The following is a 19,847-nucleotide window of genomic DNA, read 5'->3' on the forward strand; positions in this document are numbered from 1 at the left end:
TCAGTACTAAGCTATTTTTCACCTTAAGGACCAGGCAATTTTTTTGCAAATCTGACATGTGTCACTTTATGTGGCGATAACTTTAAAACGCTTTTACTTATCCAGGCCATTCTTAGATTGTTTTCTCGTCCCGTATTGTACTTCATGACAGTGGTAAATTTGAGTCAAAATATTTCATATTTTTTTTATAAAAAATATACCAAATTTACCAAAAATTTGGAAATATTTTCAAAATTTAAAATTTCTCTGCTTTTAAAACAGTGATACCTCCTAAAATAGTTATTACTTTACATTTACCATATGTCTACTTCATGTTTGGATCATTTTGTAAATGACATTTTCTTTTTTTGGGACGTTAGAAGGCTTGGAAGTTTAGAAGCAAATCTTAAAATTTTTAAGAAAACTTCCAAAACCCAATTTTTAAGGACCAGTTCCGGTCTGAAGTCACTTTGTGGAGCTTACATAATAGAAAAAACACACACAAAATGCCCCATTTTGAAAACGACACCCCTCAAGGTATTCAAAACTGATTTTACGAACTTTGTTAATCCTTTAGGTGTTCCACAAGAATTAAAGGAAAATGGAGATGACATTTCAGAATTTCCCTTTTTTGGCAGATTTTCCATTTTAATCCATTTTTTTTCGCTAACAAAGCAAGGGTTAACAGCCAAATAAAACTCAATATTTATTACCCTAAGGGCTCATGCACACAACCGTATGTTTTTTGCAAAAAACTGATTTGATGACGTCCGTGTGCATTGAAGTGAATGGGGCTGAGCTGCAATACCAAGCACAGCCACTATACCGTGTACAGCGCTGTGCTTGGTAAACATGGAGAGGGCCGTGGCACTCAAAGGAGTGCCGGTGCCTTCTCGAACAGTGGATCAGCAGGGGTCCTGGGTGTAGAATCCCCATGATCAGATACTGATGACCTATCCTCTGGAGGTATCAAAGTCCTGGATAACCTTTTAAAGGGGTTTTCTCATTTCGGACAATAGGATATGCCCCCATTGTCTTACAGGTGCGGGTCCCATAGAAATGAATAGGAGCGTGGGCCGTGCATGTTCGGCACACTCGCATTCACTTCTGTGGGAGAGGCGGGGATTAGCGCTTGGTGGTGGACGGACCTTGGAAAATCTTGGGTCCTCCAGCCACAGTGCCCCCCGCTCCGTTCTCGATATAGGTGTGGGTCCGCTGGGACCTGCACCTATCTGACAATGGGGGCATATCCTAGCGATATGCCCCCATTGTCTAAGATGGTAATACCCCTTTAAGTAGTAAAATCAATCAATTGTGCTACAAAGTCACAGTGTAGGTGAGGTAAAAAAAATAATGCAGTATGCTGCATCTTTGGGGATTTTCCAGCTGTCCACAAGGCAAAAACAGCATTTATACAACTCTAGTGGTAAGACACACTGGGGGAGATTTATTAAAACTGATGGAAAGGAAAACTGGCTTAGCTTCTCACAGCAACCAATCAGATTTCACTTTTCATTTTCCAAAGAAGCTCTTAAAAATGAAAGGTGGAATCTGATTGCTTGCTTTGAGCAAATAAGCAACTTGTCATTTCCACCAGTTTTGAGTAATCTCCCCTACCGGGTGTCATTTTATCAAAGACTTTATCATAAATCAGTATGATGTAGTCAGTTCAGGTCAAGGGAGCCGCAATCAGTCTGGGAGATGTGGCCGGCACACAGGCCTCGGGGCACATTTACTATAGTGTCTGTGCCTGTTTTCATGAGTAAAAAGCCTGTTTCCAACTGTCAATTTTTTTTTTTTTACGTCTCATTTACCTACTGATTTTGTGCCTGTAGTATCTATTTTGAGTTTTAAGAGTAATTCAGACATTTCAAAACTTTTGCACCTATTTTCCGACCTATTTCTGTAGGTGTACCTTATTTTGTGCCTGAGTTAGTCGTAAAAACATAGGGGGAGATTTATCAAACTGGTGTAAAGTAAAACTGGCTTAGTTGCCCGTAGCAACCAATCAGATTCCACCATTCATTTTTCACAGCTCCTTTTGGCAAATGAAAGGTGGAATCTGATTGGTTGCCATGGGCAACTAGGCCAGTACTACTTTACACCAGTTAATAATTTGGAAACCTACACGATATTGTGGGCATATCAGTAAGGCCTCATGCACACGACCATTGTTTGGGTCCGCATCCGAGCCGCTGTTTTGGCGGCTCGGATGCAGGACCTATTCACTTCAATAAGGCCGCAAAAGATGCGGACAGCACTCCGTGTGGCTCCGTTCCGCGGCCTCACTAAAAAAATATAACATGTCCTATTCTTGTCCGCGCTTTGCGGACAATAATAGGCATTTATATTATCGGCGTCCGTTCCGTAAATTGCGGAAGGCAACACCGGCGTCTTCCATTTTTTGGCGGATCCGCGGTTTGCGGACCGCAAAAAACAGGCACGGCCGTGTGCATGAGGCCTAAGGATTGCAATAAATAAGGTGAAATCCACATCAGAATCCGAATTGTAGAAAGTTGTTTGTAAAAGATGTGGATTTGGTCCCAAGCACACAATGAAATTTGTTTTGCAGTACAGAAATCGTAGATCCACAAAATATAGATGCAGTCCATGTGCCGTCCGCATTTTATTTTAATTCCCATTGTTTCCAATGGATCTGTGGTCCGCATTTCCTGGACGTAGGGGGAGATTTATCAAGACCGGCACTTTCTATGACTGCACTACTGGAGGCTGCTCCTCATCTATGACTAGGTGCAGGCCTCTTTGTAAATTAGGTAATCCATGTAGTTAAACAGAAATCTGATCTTTCTTCATGTAAAAAAAACTGGTGTAAATATGCAATTGTCTCAGATATTGCCAACACCCCTTTTACAGTGTTAAAAGAGGCACTTTTTTTTCTTCAAAAAGTCACATTTAAAAAGTTACAAATCCATTAAAACACACAGCGTGGGACTTTTAAAAGCCACTTTTCTAGTGCAAGGGAGATGATAAATCTCCCCCATAGTCTGTCTCTTTGCGAAACGGACTTAAGGATGTCCGTTCTGTATGTCGGTTCTGCAAGAAGTTAGAACATAGTAATATACTTGTCTGCAAAATGCGTAAACGCGTCCGCTAAAAATGCGGATCCCACAAGGACCTCATCTGTATTTTGCGGATCCACGATATACATAGGGTCACTTGCATGAGGCTTTTTTCAGTGAATTCTACCACATTCGGTAGTGAGTCTGCAACACATTTTGTTCCGTTCAATTCACACATCACAGAGGGTGGATAAATTGTGATAAATAGTTTATTGATGTGTTTATCACAATAATCTGGGGAAAAAAACTCAATTTTGAGGCAATTGCGGAAACTCATCACCATTTGACTGCATTTGAAAATATTTGTGCTATAGTAGATAGAGAAGATAAAACTGAGCTCAATAACTCTCAATTTTTTATCTTCTCCGTTAGACTGCACTACATGAATGCTTCCGGAAATAAAACCTTTATCAAATCTGCATAATAGGAAGGCTCTTTGTTTCTGATCACTTGCTACATTCTTCTGAAGACTGAATTCTTCTGTCTATCATTTATATCCCTGTGTATGTGTGGGTGTCAGGACTGACTCATAGGAGAAATTTATGTTCTCGGGTTGCATGGCTTGAACTGTCCCTAAATAGATTAGTTATAATTAGTGTTTGTCAGAACGTATAAAAGGAAGCTTGCAATTATTTTCCCAGAATTGTCTGTCTGGTTGTGCTTGCATGCCATCACACAACTACAATATATTATTTTGCTTTGATTTACCCAGATGGGCTTCTTTGGTGGCCTCGGTTGTCCTTATAAAACTTCGATGTGGTCCTCTCTGGAACCTGCATAAGAAGAGACATTTCAATAGTGAGCCCTGGGTGACATCATAGTCTTCTTATAGTAAGTAGCTATTAGAGAGGTTTTGTGGTTTGAAGTTTTTTTGGGGGGAAAAAAGAGCTAAAATAAGAAAAACAACATGTAGTAATGTAGCATTCAAACATCCTACTATACAGTGATGTGAAAAGTAATTCCCTCACCAATTAGTTCTTAATCTGTTTTGGAGAACAATTGACTTTGTTGATCAGTCACCAAAGGGAGTCCATCAAAGCCAGTTTAGAATATAAAAAATAATCTCGAGGACAATCAGGCCAGTTCTTCTACAAGGCCTCTTTCACACGAGCGATGTAGAACTCATGCGAGTACTGTCAGTGGAAAACTGAAATTTTTCCCTGAGTTCTCCTTCAGTTCGCTTTAATGCTTTTTTCAAATCTGTTAAGTTCTTGCATTTTTTTTAATGCAGTTTTTGATGCATTTTTCAGGGGTGTGAAGAATAACACTCAACATCTCCTAGCAACCATTAGTAAAAAAAATGTTTTTTTTTTCACGCTGCCTTATTCATTTCTATAGGACCAGGGATTCATGAAAGACAGACAATATAGAACATGCTACGTTTTCTCCTGACCATAAAGATGGCCAGTAAAAACAAATGATCCTATGCACATACTTAATGAAATGAATGGGTCAGGATTCAGTGTGTATGCTGTCTCGTGTTTGCCATCCGTTTTTTTGTTTTGTTTTTTCAGATCCATTGTAACAATGCGTGAAACGGACAAGAATAGGATGTTCTATTTTATATATTTTTTTTGCGGGGCTACGGAACAGACATACTGTTGCAGACAGCACACATGTCTATTCCATAGCCCCGCCAAAAAAATAGAATGTCCTATTCTTGTCCGTTTTAGGCATTGTTGAAATGGATCCGCAAAAAAAAACGGATGGCATATGGATGTTATCCGTTTTTATTTTTGCGAATCCGCACTTTTCGGACCGCAAAACACATACGGTTGTGTGCATGTAGCTTTATGCAGTCAGTGAAGCCAATAGTCTCCCCATATGCTACATCAAGGCTGATTTCAAAACCTTTCTAAATCGAAATAGTATAATGTATAGTCTTTGAGTTTTAATATTGGCTTGGTCACACTGGTCGATCCTTTTACGTCTAATTCTGCCACATCGAATGGATTTTATGGATTCTAAAAGGATTTTGCTTTGTTCTGAGTCTCTAAATGCATCAACCCTATCGTCGCCCATGGTGGTGATGGACTTCAACCACCTTGGACAATTAAACTCTACATGCCATTGTTTTCTCGGTCACAGCAGATCTTGTTGATCTATTGGTGAACAATAGTGTTAATCGAGCACCATAGTGCTTGGGTGCTCAGGCCGAACACATTGGGATGCTCAATGCTCAATATTCTCCCATGGAAGTCAATGGGAGAACCCGAGCATTAAACCAGGCACCCCCCTGCTCTGGGAGGGTGCCTGGTTCATAGGAAAATGTCAGAAATTTATGGAAATGGTTCAGAAACAGAATGGGGAGGATGTCTGGATGCATCTTGGACTCCAAGCTCGCTGCTGGGAACGATGTTGTCTGAGTAGTACGCCACTTTTACAGACTGACAATTAAGCCTCATTCACACGTTAGTGTTTTGGTAAATTTCCATCAGTGATTGTGAGCCAAAACCAGTATTGGCGCCTCCACAGAAGTAAGGTATAAGGGAAAGATCTGCACCTGTTCTGTGTTTAGAGCCGCACCTGGTTTTGGCTCAAAATCACTGATGGAAATCACTGACCGAACACTGATGTGTGAATAAGGCATAATACGCACAAAAACGAAGATAAAATAGAGGAAACATTGTTAGTAAACATTCTTTCCTGTATATTTACTTGTATATAAAGTGCAAGTGCTGCTAGAAATTACAAGGAAGAGGCACTTATAAAGGAGGGCCTCATTCACATCAGGTAGTGGGACTCCTACACTTATAAAGCCGATGAACTAAGTGAAAGGACTGCCAAAAATGACAAGGAACTGGCACTCCAATACACCCTTTATTACACATAAAGGAGGTCCTCATACACAGCCTTGAAAAATTATGATTGATGGCCTGCTGGTGACCCTCAAAAACATTTGGAGCAAGCGCCTGCTGATCTGACCATCTAAAACATTATGGGTGAGGGCCTGCTGCCGCTTTGGTGATTCTAGATAACCTGGGGCCGATTGCACGTCCCCGTGATGGCGACGATCCATTCGGATGTCTGCCCTATCAACTTTCAATGTTATTTTCAGCAACAACCAAGAGGGAGCCTGAGAACTGCTACGGCTACCACATCCAAGCAAGGCAGCATGCGCGCAAATTACCTATTAGGTATAATTAGGTGAGGGCCTGCAGGTGAGCTGACACTGTAAAAGATTGTAGGTGAGGGCCTGCAGGTGAGCTGACACTGTAAAAGATTATAGGTGAGGGCCTGCAGGTGAGCTGACCCTCTAAAAAATTATATGCGAGGGCCTGCTGCTGAAAGCATTTGCTAAGAATGTTTTCATTAATCAAAAACGAAGCCAGAGGCTCGAAGACGATCAGATACCGTTGTAGTTCCGACCATAAACGATAACCACGGCGGCATTATTCCCATGACCCACTGAGCTGCTTCCGGGAAACCAAAGTCTTTGGGTTCCGGGGGGAGTATGGTTTCAAAGCTGACAAAGTACACTGTATGTAATATATATTTGAAAAAGCACACACGTTACACTGCAGATGTGGTTCTGGTAAGGTCACTGTCAGAAGTGGACACCGTCTACGGAAAAATTACAATGTATGTCACAGATACATTTTTGAAGCTCTTACGTTACACTGCAGATGTGGCCCTGGTACACTTGATGTCACAGATATTTTTTTGGATGCGCACACTTTACACAGGAGATGTGGCGCAAATAATTAAACGGTCCGCAGCGGCCTATTACGCGGTATTTAGCGCAGGATTCACTAAAAATATATATTGCTGCTGTCGCACACAATAGTCCTTAAAAGGACTTTTGGGTCTCTGAAAAGTGTTTTTGTATAAAAATCTTCCTATTACACTCGCTACACTGTCTGTCCCTTCTTATGCATAGCTCTCACTAAGACTGAGCAATTTAGCGCAGATTGCGCTACAAACATATATGGCTGCTGTCACACACAATAGTCCTTACAATTACTTTTGGGTCTCTGAAACGTTTTTACAAAAAAAAATATTCAATTACACTCCCTACACTCTGTCCCTTCCTATGCTCAGCTCTCCCTGACTACGAATGAGCCAAACATGCGTCATCGGGTGCTATATAGCACCCGATGACGCTTTCGGACAGCCAATCGCTGTAATGCCAGTAGCCAATATGGCTACGGCATTACAGTGAGGGCAGTACTTACCTGCACGTTTATTGGCTGCATAGCAGCCAAGAAACGTGCAGGGAGGAGACTTGAGCATGGCGCTTGAGCACATGCGGTACTCGGCTGAGTACCGCCATGTGCCGAGCATCGAGATGCTCGAGCCGAACAGGTGTTCGGCCGAGCAAGCTCGATCATCACTAGTGAACAACGTACAGAAGCCCTGTACCATAGGTTCTAAATGTCAGAGTCAATATGTAGAAACTGCAATCAGGAGATGTTGCATGCAATTTATGGTAATTTTTATTGGATTTTTACCACACTGCCAATGTAGAAGTTAAACACCTGAGTTTCAAGTGTATGGTAACCCCGCTTTAGACAAGTTTGGCTGTAGCGAGGCGTATGTAGGTACCAAGGTCCCAATTGTCTCTACTTCTTGATTATTTTCTCAGTTCGGCGCAACTCGTGCACAGTAAAGACCATGGCAGATGGAAGCAACAAATACTACTAATACCATTGCCATACATTTACACCCTTCATCCTGTTGATTTCAAAGTAAAAAGACTGATAGATGACCTGATATTGGCCAGCTGACTTCAGTGTAAGAGAATATTGTAGATGTTTTTCAATCGGTCACATTTGGTAAATAGGATCATGGACTGATTTTATTTTTCAATCTGTTCTGAAAGGATTGTCCAGGATTAGGCCTCATGCACGCAGCCATTGCCTGGCTGTGCCCATATTGTGGTCCGCAATATATGGGCACTGGCCGTGTGCACCCCACATCAAAAATGCAGACCAATTTACTTGAATAGGTCTGCAATCCAAAAGGACCGGTGCGGAACTGAGGCACAGAACCCCGCGGAAGCATCTTGGAGTGCTTCCTTGGGGTTTCTGTCCGTGCCTCCGCACCGCAAAAATAGTGCATGCACAATTTTTTTGTGGTGTGGACGGATCACGGACCCATTCAAGTTGAATGGGTCTGGATCCGTCTGCAGAATTCGCACAGATGTTGCCCGTGCATTGGAGATCGCAAATTGCGGTCCCCAATGCACAGAATGGCCGATCAACCAGGGCCGTCTTTAATATTGATTGGACCCTGGGCAAAAATTTACTTGGGCCCCCTGGATCCCGCCTTCCCACACCTTAGCAGGCAATCACGCCCTCCACCACAACACACACACAAAAAATCCACACACCTGGTAGAGTCCACACACCAGTGAATGACTGTAAATACTTCCAGTTCTGAAGACTCCAGCGGCTCAGGATCAGTGTTCTGGGCTGGAAGTGGGCACCGCTCTGCAGGAAGGAGACCAGGGCTCGGCTCACCCTAGCGTTACAGTGCACCCCAGCACCCCACAGTATGCAGTATAGCACCCTATAGTATACAGCACCACACAGTATGCAGTATAGCACCCTATAGTATACAGCACCACACAGTATGCAGTTTAGCACCCCACACTATACAGTACCCCACAGTATATAGTAGAGCAGTATAGCAGCCCACAGTATACAGCACCTCACTGTATACAGCACCCCAAACTATACACGATACAGCCCCCCGCACTATACAGTACAGCAGTATAGCACTCCACACTATACCGCACCCACAGTATACAGCCCCCCACACTATACAGTACAGCAGTATAGCACTCCCCCCCCCCCCCACACTATACAGGCCCCCCACACTATACAGGCCCCCACACAGTATACAGGCCCCCACACAGTATACAGGCCCCCACACAGTATACAGCCCACCACACAATATACAGCCCATTACACAATATATAGCCCACCACACAGTATACAGCCCACCACACAGTATACAGCACCCCACTATACAGTAGTTTACAGTATATTAACATAACAGCCCGTCACCTTTTTCTGATGTAATCTTTACACAAAAAAGCTCCACAGTTAACTTCTGCAACACTCAGTAGGACCTGTGATGACCTCATAGCCATGTGACCAGTAATTGCTAGGTTACTGGTCACATGGTAATGATGTCATTAAGGTCCTAGATCAAAACTCATTAAGGTCCTAGAATTAAGATCATTAACACAGTACGATCATGATGCCTGTGTAGCCGACAGCCTGACACCTGGGGCAGTAGCTAGCAGGGCTCAAGAGGCAGCTGCCTTGGGCCCCCCAGGAGCAACTGGGCCCAGGGCAGCTGCTCCTTTTGCCCCTTGGTAAAGACAGCCCTGCGATCAACAGCCATGTGCATGAGGCCTTACAGAAAGATCTTTTGTCCAGGAACATCACTAGACCTGTCCATGAGCTGTCTCTCTGGTATTGTAGATAATCCCCATTCCAGTGAACTAGAGTACCAATCCAGACACAAGCTATAGACAAATGTGCTGCTATGGCACTGTTTCCTAATCCTGGAAATCCCTTGAAACTGAAGACAGCACAAGGTGACAAATAGCTATGCTCGCATCCTTAGGGAAAATAAAGATCCCATGTGGTTAAAAAAAATTGCAGTAACTGAGAAACAAACAAAACACTTACATGGTGCCTTCATTTTCATTTTAGCAGCATATCTGCTAACTCTCAGGCTTCTCTGCATAATCAAAGATGACTGTATCGCTTCTCGGACGGATACACACTGTGCATCAGCAGCTCCAGATACTTCTTGTCCAGCATTGCTCTTGGATTGACCATCACTGTTCATATGAGCCTGCCAATCTAAGGGCATTAGGAAGTGTCTTGGGCAACCTTGAACTGGGGGCTCGCTTTAACTGAGTTAAAATTGATGGTTTAGTAATTTCTGACATAGTTTTCAAATACACCTATAATATTTTATGTATGAACTAGCAGATGGACCGGCTTCGCAAAGGTATATTTAATCTATTTAATTTATGTTTGTGTGTGTCGAGGCCCCTTTCACACAAGCGAATTTTCCGCGAGGGTGCAATACGTCATGTGAACGCATAGCACCTGCACTGAATCCTGACCCATTCATTTCAATGGGTCTGTGTACATGAGCGTTGTTTTTCACGCATCAGTTCTGCGTTGCGTAAAAATCGCAGCATGTATATTGTATGTATATTCTGCGTTTATCACGCAGCCCTGGCCCCATAGAAGTGAATTGGGCTGCGTGTGAAAAATGCATTGCATCCACAAGCAAGTGCGGGTGCGATCCGTTTTTTAACTGATGGTTGCTAAGAGATGTTGTTTGTAAACCTTCAGTTTACACCCGCGCGGAACAAAACTGAACAACTGAACGCAATCGCAGACAAAACTGACTGAACTTGCTTGCAAAATAGTGCGAGTTTCACTGAACGCATCTGGACCTAATCCATCACGCTCGTGTGAAAGAGGCCTTACAGTGAGTTTTCAAAGCACTCCATTCCCTTGACAGTGACCTCCCCAGGGGCCTGCCCCCTTAACAGTGACCTCCCCAGGGGCCTGCCCCCTTAACAGTGACCTCCCCAGGGGCCTGCCCCCTTAACAGTGACCTCCCCAGGGGCCTGCCCCCTTAACAGTGACCTCCCCAGGGGCCTGCCCCCTTAACAGTGACCTCCCCAGGGGCCTGCCCCCTTAACAGTGACCTCCCCAGGGGCCTGCCCCCTTAACAGTGACCTCCCCAGGGGCCTGCCCCCTTAACAGTGACCTCCCCAGGGGCCTGCCCCCTTAACAGTGACCTCCCCAGGGGCCTGCCCCCTTAACAGTGACCTCCCCAGGGGCCTGCCCCCTTAACAGTGACCTCCCCAGGGGCCTGCCCCCTTAACAGTGACCTCCCCAGGGGCCTGCCCCCTTAACAGTGACCTCCCCAGGGGCCTGCCCCCTTAACAGTGACCTCCCCAGGGGCCTGCCCCCTTAACAGTGACCTCCCCAGGGGCCTGCCCCCTTAACAGTGACCTCCCCAGGGGCCTGCCCCCTTAACAGTGACCTCCCCAGGGGCCTGCCCCCTTAACAGTGACCTCCCCAGGGGCCTGCCCCCTTAACAGTGACCTCCCCAGGGGCCTGCCCCCTTAACAGTGACCTCCCCAGGGGCCTGCCCCCTTAACAGTGACCTCCCCAGGGGCCTGCCCCCTTAACAGTGACCTCCCCAGGGGCCTGCCCCCTTAACAGTGACCTCCCCAGGGGCCTGCCCCCTTAACAGTGACCTCCACAGAAGCCTGCCCCCTTAACAGTGACCTCCACAGTGCCCGCCCCTTTTACAGTGACCTCCACAGCTCCCTGCCCCTTTAATGCTAGGGCTACATGACATTTTGTCTCAACAAATTTTATAATGATAGGCTATGGTGTTGCACTGCGACATGTGACATGCTGCGACACAACAATTGCCAAAAATCGATCAAAGATGGATTTTTCTGCGACTGTCGCGTTGCAGCATGTCACATGTCGCAGTGCAACACCATAGACTATCATTATAAAAATGTTCGCGACATCAATGTCTTGCGACACATGTAGCAGTGTAGTTATGCCCCATTTGTCGCGCGACACATGTTGTCGTGTAGCCCTAGCCTAAAGCTAACCTAAAGCAGTTAAGAAAAATGGCTGGGTTGTTATGGAAACCTGGAGTAAAACTGTGTGTATGTGGAGACTAAGGGCCTGCAAGCTTCTATTGGCTGATAAAGGGACATGTGACCGTGTGTATGGCAGTTGAGATATGAAGAGAGAATTCACAGGCTTGTAGTGGCTAATGCAGGTTATTTTTTGGGAATAGCTTAGAGAACTGAGACCCGCTCTAAGACCTTACCGGACACCTAATGTACCTGTGTGGCAAATTTGGTGAAGATCGGTCCAGTCGTTTGGTCGCGCATAAAAAACAGACAGACATCGGGACAGACAGAAACTCATTGTGTAACGGCATGTTTCCTCCACAGTATTCTTATCCAGATAGTAAGTGATATGTGTACCAAGTTTAGTAGAAATTGATCGATGAGTTTTTTTGAGTTACAGAGCAATCTGTGTTGCAAAAACAGTTGGAGCCTACAAACTCCATGCAGCTGCTGTGTAGGGGCGTATGACCCCCACAAGATTTATTTTCATGTAGCAAGGGATGTGTATACAAAGTTTTGTTGAAATCAATGGTTGCGTTTTTGAGTGATCGCAGAACATACATACATACGTCCTTCTTTATACGATATATATATACACTCACCTAAAGAATTATTAGGAACACCATATTAATACGGTGTTGGACCCCCTTTTGCCTTCAGAACTGCCTTAAAGGGAACCTGTCACCGGGATTTTGTGTATAGAGCTGAGGACATGGGTTGCTAGATGGCCGCTAGCACATCCGCAATACCCAGTCCCCATAGCTCTGTGTGCTTTTATTGTGTAAAAAAAACGATTTGATACATATGCAAATTAACCTGAGAGGAGTCCTGTCCCTGACTCATCTCACATACAGGACTCATCTCAGGTTAATTTGCATATGTATCAAATCGGTTTTTTTTACACAATAAAAGCACACAGAGCTTTGGGAACTGGGTATTGCGGATGTGCTAGCGGCCATCTAGCAACCCATGTCCTCAGCTCTATACACAAAATCCCGGTGACAGGTTCCCTTTAAATCTACGTAGCATTAATTCAACAAGGTGCTGATAGCATTCTTTAGAAATGTTGGCCCATATTGATAGGATAGCATCTTGCAGTTGATGGAGAGATTTGAGGGATGCACATCCAGGGCACGAAGCTCCCGTTCCACCACATCCCAAAGATGCTCTATTTGGTTGAGATCTGGTGACTGTGGGGCCATTTTAGTACAGTGAACTCATTGTCATGTTCAAGAAACCAATTTGAAATGATTCGAGCTTTGTGACATGGTGCATTATCCTGCTGGAAGTAGCCATCAGAGGATGGGTACATGGTGGTCATGAAGGGATGGACATGGTCAGAAACAATGCTCAGGTAGCCCGTGGCATTTAAACGATGAACAATTGGCACTAAGGGGCCTAAAGTGTGCCCAGAAAACATCCCCCACACCATTACACCACCACCACCAGACTGCACAGTGGTAACAAGGCATGATGGATACATGTTCTCATTCTGTTTACGCCAAATTCGGACTCTACCATTTGAATGTCTCAACAGAAATCGAGACTCATCAGACCAGGCAACATTTTTCCATCCTTCAACAGTCCAATTTTGGTGAGCTCGTGCAAATTGTAGCCTCTTTTTCCTATTTGTAGTGGAGATGAGTGGTACCCGGTGGGGTCTTCTGCTGTTGTAGCCCACCTTTCTTTCCCATTCTGACATTCAGTTTGGAGTTCAGGAGATTGTCTTGACCAGGACCACAACCCTAAAAGCATTGAGGCAACTGCCATGTGATTGGTTGACTAGATAATCGCATTAATGAGAAATAGAACAGGTGTTCCTAATAATTCTTTAGGTGAGTGTGTGTGTGTATGTATATATATATATATATATATATATATATATATATATATATATATAATTATTGTGGGGTTTCGCCCTGGTAGACAGGATTAGCGGACGCAGTTAAGAGGGAGCAACAAGTTCTTTGGATCAAACAGTTCAGTGTTTTATTCACACTTTAGCTAAGTGACAAAACAAGCAGTCATAAACAAGCAAAAAGTCACTTTGTTGGTGGTAATTCACACCATGCGGCAATTCTCCCTCAAAGAGTCCTTAAACATATCAGCACCAATCTGTTTTCACGCCAAACAGGTAGTAAGCCTTCATAAATAATAGTGGAGAGATTCTAGTGCCCATTTGATAGCCAGCCACTCTCTCTCCACTATACTATACAGGGTCTCATCTGGGGTAAGCTTACAGTTGAGGAAGACAACGGGATGCTCCTCCCCGTTGACTTCCTGAGACAGTACAGCATCGTGGCCTACTTCGGAGGCATTGGTCTGTACTATAAACTCCCTTTTGAAGTCTGGCGTCATCAAAACTGCAAAGGGGAGGGCGTGGCTTGGCCGCTGAGAGGAATGGCCGCTTGATTTTGCAGCTCCTGCACCACAGCGACTATAACTGAGCTCCCCGGAGTTGTTAATACTTTCATCGCCATATCCCTGCTGGTATTTGCGCTGGACACCCTCCTGGACGACATGGGGAAGTCAAAGAGGCAGCTTCCAAGGCTACAGAGCGGGAATCTAGATGGGTTCTTTGAAAGAGGCCCAGCCAAAGATGGCGCCGGATCCCGCGCCGAAACTCACCTGCTTTCTCCTCAAGATGGCACGCCGCCGCAGTGTAGCTCCAGATCGCCGTCACCTCCGATGGAACATGATAACTTTCTGTTAACGGAGGCAGAATTCCCGTCGCTCCCTCCGACCCCGAATGATGTCAGAGCGCCGGAGAATATGGCTCCACGACACACTGCTGCTAGCCCTGCCGACTCATCACCTACTACCAGTCCCCAGAAGCAGAGGCCGCGGCTGGAGTCATCTAACACGTCTGAGGTTAGTGCCGTGACTTGGGCGCATGAGTCGGAGACCCGCACAACGGTCCCCATTATCGCATACCAGACGTCGGATAAGCCACTATGCGAAGACTCCATTAAAAATATGCTTCTGGCGCTACATCAGTCCCTGCGTACAGATATGATAGGGTTGATTAACCCCTTAGCTGCCAAGGTTAAAGAGACTGAAAGTAAAATCCTGCATGTAGAAAGCAAAATGGCAGAATTTGCAGCCTCACAGAACAATGTAATAGATGCCCACAATGATCTGGCTGACGAACTTGAATCTATTAAGAGTAAGATTGCTGACATGGAGGATCGTTCTAGGAGGAACAATGTGAAGTTCCGAGGTATCCCAGAAGATGTGGCTCCTCGAGATCTGCAGACATACCTTAAAAATCTCATAAAAACACTGTTGCCAAGGATTCCAGTCCCTGACATGATAATTGATAGAGCTCATAGGATACCAAAACCCTCACATCTAGGGGCAGACATCCCTAGGGACACTCTTGCTCGTATTCACTTTTTTCATACTAAGGAGGCTTTAATGCTGGCAGCGAGGAACTGTGATCAACTTCCAGCCCCTTTTCAAACAGTGAGGTTATTTGCGGATCTCTCCATGGCGACTTTAAGACAGAGAAGAGAGCTCCAACCCATCACCCTTGCCCTTAGGGAACATGATATCCAATATAAATGGGGCTATCCACAAAAATTGCTGATCCGGAAGAATGGCAAGACTCATGTAGTAAAATCTGTGGCGGATGGTCAAGATCTCCTGCAATCCTGGGACATTCGTGTTTCACTGGACAAGCGGGGTAGTCGCAGACGGGATGACTCATCCCCCTCAACCAACGTGAGGGATTTCTAATGTCAGCTTTATGATTACTACTGGCCCTGACCGGGGGTGTCCTCTGCACTATTCCACCGCTGAATAAGTGTGGTTCAGGTGATAAAACTAGGTCCTTGTGATAATTGAATGGGGCCAATTGTTTGATCTATTCCATCCTCAGGTGCAGTTAATGTTCTGACTTATTCCGAACGGCTGATTTTCCTCCCAGCTTCACCAGTGGACTTACGTCACCGATATTGCACAGGCGGATTTGTGCCGTCTGGAGTTGTTTTTCCATTGACTTCCCAAACTTTCCCTCTGTCCCGTTCTCACTCACTCACTAATTACTATAGTACGATTGCCTGTTATATTTGCCTGTTATTAGACTGCAGGGTATTGCTTACAAGTTTGATTGTTACAGGACGGTTGATTGTTTTTCTGTCTGAAGCGTTTGGAGTCTCCTTCCACACGTATGGGTCTTAAAATATTATCTTTAAATGCTAAAGGGCTAAATTGCCCTCAAAAAAGATCCTATGTTTGGCGGGAGGCAGCCAAAGCTGGTGCGGACCTCATCTGTATTCAAGAAACTCACTTGTTGCAGGAAGACGCTAAACGTATCCATAATCGCTCCTTTCCTCATATATTGCATTCTCATTTCAGCAAAAAGTCTAGGGGGGTGTTTATAGCTGTTAAGAACACGGTTGCCTTCAGCATCATTTCGTCCAGACTGGATCCCAATGGCCGATACATCATTCTGGTATGTTCCATTGATAATATTGTCTATACCTTGGTTAACGTCTACGCACCCAATGATCACCAAGTCATATTTCTACGCAAACTACTGAAACATATACATCTTATAAAGCAAGGGAAAGTCATTCTGTGCGGGGACTTTAACACGGTGATGGATCGGACATTGGATTCCACTTGCCCAACAAGACGCTTGGGAGGGGGAATGGCATCCATGATACATGCAGAGGGCCTAGTGGATGTTTGGAGAGCCCAACATAGCATGGAGAGGGATTATACCTTCTTCTCACCCCCCCATTTATCATACTCTCGTATCGATATGTTTCTGGTGGATCAAGCCACCCTATTACACACAACATCCACAGACATTGGACTTATACAATGGTCGGATCACGCCCCAATAACATTGACTTTAGAAAATCTATACCAGTCCCCAAGAGCTCCTATCTGGCGGAATGATATATCCTTATTTTCTAATCCAGAACTGGTCAGAGAGCTTTCTAATGAACTGCGGGAGTTTTTCACTTTTAACGATGGCTCGGTATCAGACAAGTTTACTCTGTGGCAGACCCATAAAGCTTTTATAAGAGGATCTCTAATTAGAATGAAACACAAATTGAGGAAAGTTAGAGAAAAGGAAATTTCTCGGTTACTTCAAACCATTGCGGATCTTGAGGGCATTAATAAGGTTACCCCAACACCCAGTACTTCTGCCTTGATAAGGCTGGAGAGAGATAAATTGAGAGGTCTTCTGTCCCACAATTACTCCAAATCCCTATTAAGATTGAAGTCGAGATATTATGCTCAAGGAAATAGAGCTGGTAAGCTTTTAGCCAATCAAGTCAAAACGCAGCAAGCGAAATCCAGAATTCCGTTTCTCATTCATCCATTATCTAAGGCTAAACTACTGGATCCTAGGGACATTGCAGAACAGTTTCGCGCCTATTACCACACCCTTTATAATCTTAGGGATACTGTAAATCTACCGAATAATTATGAGGGGCTAGTGGAGGACTTTCTGAAACGCGCCAATCTCCCCACCCTTTCAACTTCACAGTTGCAGTCCTTAAATGCCCCACTCACACCCACAGAACTTCAAAAGATAGTAAGTACACTCCCTATGGGCAAGTCTCCAGGACCTGACGGTCTGTCTAATGAGTATTATAAACACTTGCTCCCAATTCTATCCCCTTATATCTTAGATGTTTTTGCCCAAGCGCTTGCCGGGACCCCGTTTCCCTCTGAAATGCTCACTGCCTTGATTGTTACGCTGCCTAAACCGGGCAAAACCCCGGACGTACCTCAAAATTTCAGACCTATTTCCCTACTTAATTCGGACATAAAACTTTTCGCCAAATTATTAGCTTGTAGGCTAGCTCCCATACTACCCTCCCTGATTAAAGACGATCAGACTGGGTTTGTGAAAGGCCGCGTATCTTCAGATAACACCAGAAGATTGGTGGACTTGTTCAACTATGCAGAAAAGAAGGGCCTTCCTATGTTGGCAGTGACCTTAGACGCCGAGAAGGCGTTCGACCGCCTACACTGGTCGTTCGCATTCTCGGTACTCAATAAGATGGGGTTTATGGGCGATATAGTGAATGCCTTTTCCAGCCTATACACTCTCCCCAGGGCCAGGGTGTGGGTGAATGGGGTGCTATCTGATCCTCTCGAGATCTCCAATGGTTCGCGGCAAGGTTGTCCATTGTCACCACTTTTGTTCATATTGGCTTTGGAACCTCTGGCACAACACATTAGGAATGATCCTCATGTTCATGGTGTGAAAATTGGTGGGAGGGATCACAAGATTTCATTATATGCGGATGACATCATTCTTACACTATCAGACCCTAAATTGTCAGTACGTTCGGCCTTTGAAATCCTAGAACAATTTAGTTCATTATCCTACTATAAAATTAATAACTTAAAATCCCAGGCCTTGCCTCTCAACATCCCTCTAAAGGATGTTATGGAGCTAAAATCCCTTTACCCTTTAGATTGGCAAGATTCTGATCTTCCATATTTGGGAATTAAGCTCGCCTACCCGTGCTCCCTATTGTATAGACGCAACTATGAGCCCCTTCTATCGACTCTATCTTCGGATTTCTCTCAATTCTCCATGAAAGAGATTTCATGGGTGGGACGAGTGGCGGCATTCCAGATGATGACACTACCCAAGTTGATCTATGTTTTCAGAGCCCTACCGATACCAGTCCCAGATATGTTCTTTAAGAAGGCACAGGCAATAATATCTAAATATATATGGAATTCATCCAAACCTAGAATAGCCCAAAAGCAACTTTTCCTAAGGAAAAAAGCAGGAGGAATAGGCCTTCCTTCTATCAGAGACTACCATAGGGCTATTGGGTTGTCCTTAGCTAGGGAATGGTGGAAGAAAGATAGCGCCAAGGCTTGGCATCAAATTGAATCCCACTCGCTGTCTGGTGGATCCTTGAGAGATGTCTTAATAAGGATTATTTGGACTAGGAAGGTCCCTAATCTTTCTCTTATGACTGTAAGGCATGTGGGAAATCTCTGGTTGCAAATCCACTCCACTTTTCCGGATTCCAATGACCTATTATTTTTCCATTCTGATACATATACTTTGGAATCAGCGATCCAAGACATCTCTTTATCTAGATGGCGGGAGAAAGGGATTGACAAAATCTCTCAGCTTATTTCTGCTGATGAGATCCTTCCGTTTAATGTTATACAACAAAAATATCAAATCCCAATAGGAGAGATATTCAACTACCTAAGGATCAAGCATTTGTTGATGACAATCCTAAAGGCGCCCCATGCCACTCATAAGGGGATCCTACAATTGTATTTCTCCCCAGACTTATTGAAGAAAGGAGCGACGGGACGCATTTATGATTTCATGGGAGATAAAAATAAATTTGCTAAAACTAAACCTCTCACAAAATGGGAGCGGGAATTGGGTGGTTCCTTCCCTGATGATTCCTGGTCTAGGGCTATCAGATTCTTGTCCTCTACATTCAGGTGTGTTACCCATTATGAGGCGGGTGTAAAAACACTCTTGAATTGGTATTTCACCCCCCAACGTCTACACATATTGTACCCCTCTACTTCTCCATTGTGTTGGAGGGGGTGTGGGACGGTAGGTTCATTGCTACACGTCCTTTGGTCTTGCCCGATTATTGCTGATTTCTGGAGACAGGTGTTTGCGTTGTTAAGAGATTTATCTGGATCTGAGATACCCCTGTCCCCTGAACTCGCCCTATTATTTTTGGGCATTCACAATGTTCATTCAACTTATAGACCCATAGTGGGACATGTTTTGCTGAACGCTAAGCTGATTCTAACCAGACACTGGAAAAGTCCGATACCCCCTGATATCTCAGAAGTGGTTTCGAATTTGAACACCACTCATAGTTACGAAAAAATGATCACTCCCTATATAATTTCCCTCGCAAAATACAACGGCACATGGGGCCCCTGGCTGGCTTACTCTCAACCTCCCATTTGATGGGATGGCAGATCCTGGGGTCTCTGCTTGTGGAAAAACTACTGCACACAAGTGAAACTGATGGTACTGTAACATATATGAGGTCCGTAACCCGAGTATTTTCCTTGGCTGGATCCTGTTGACAGACAGGTTGTTTTCTTGTTATTTGTGTTATTGTATTGAACATGCTAAGATATTGGAGTACAAGTCCAATACTTGATATAAG

The 19,847-nt window shown here is 44.5% G+C and overlaps 1 protein-coding gene across 1 annotated transcript in view; it reads right to left on the reverse strand.

Moving 5' to 3' along the window:
* The window catches only part of NRK (Nik related kinase), a 334,012-nt gene that overhangs the window by 153,125 nt on the left and 161,040 nt on the right, over positions 1 to 19,847 (reverse strand). The window contains exon 18 of the mRNA XM_044306320.1: positions 3,768 to 3,832. Within this exon, the coding sequence (XP_044162255.1) occupies positions 3,768 to 3,832 (65 nt within the window). The remainder of the gene's footprint in view (positions 1 to 3,767; positions 3,833 to 19,847) is intronic.

Source organism: Bufo gargarizans, chromosome 9 (genome assembly GCF_014858855.1).
Source record: "Bufo gargarizans isolate SCDJY-AF-19 chromosome 9, ASM1485885v1, whole genome shotgun sequence".
NCBI lineage: Eukaryota > Metazoa > Chordata > Amphibia > Anura > Bufonidae > Bufo > Bufo gargarizans.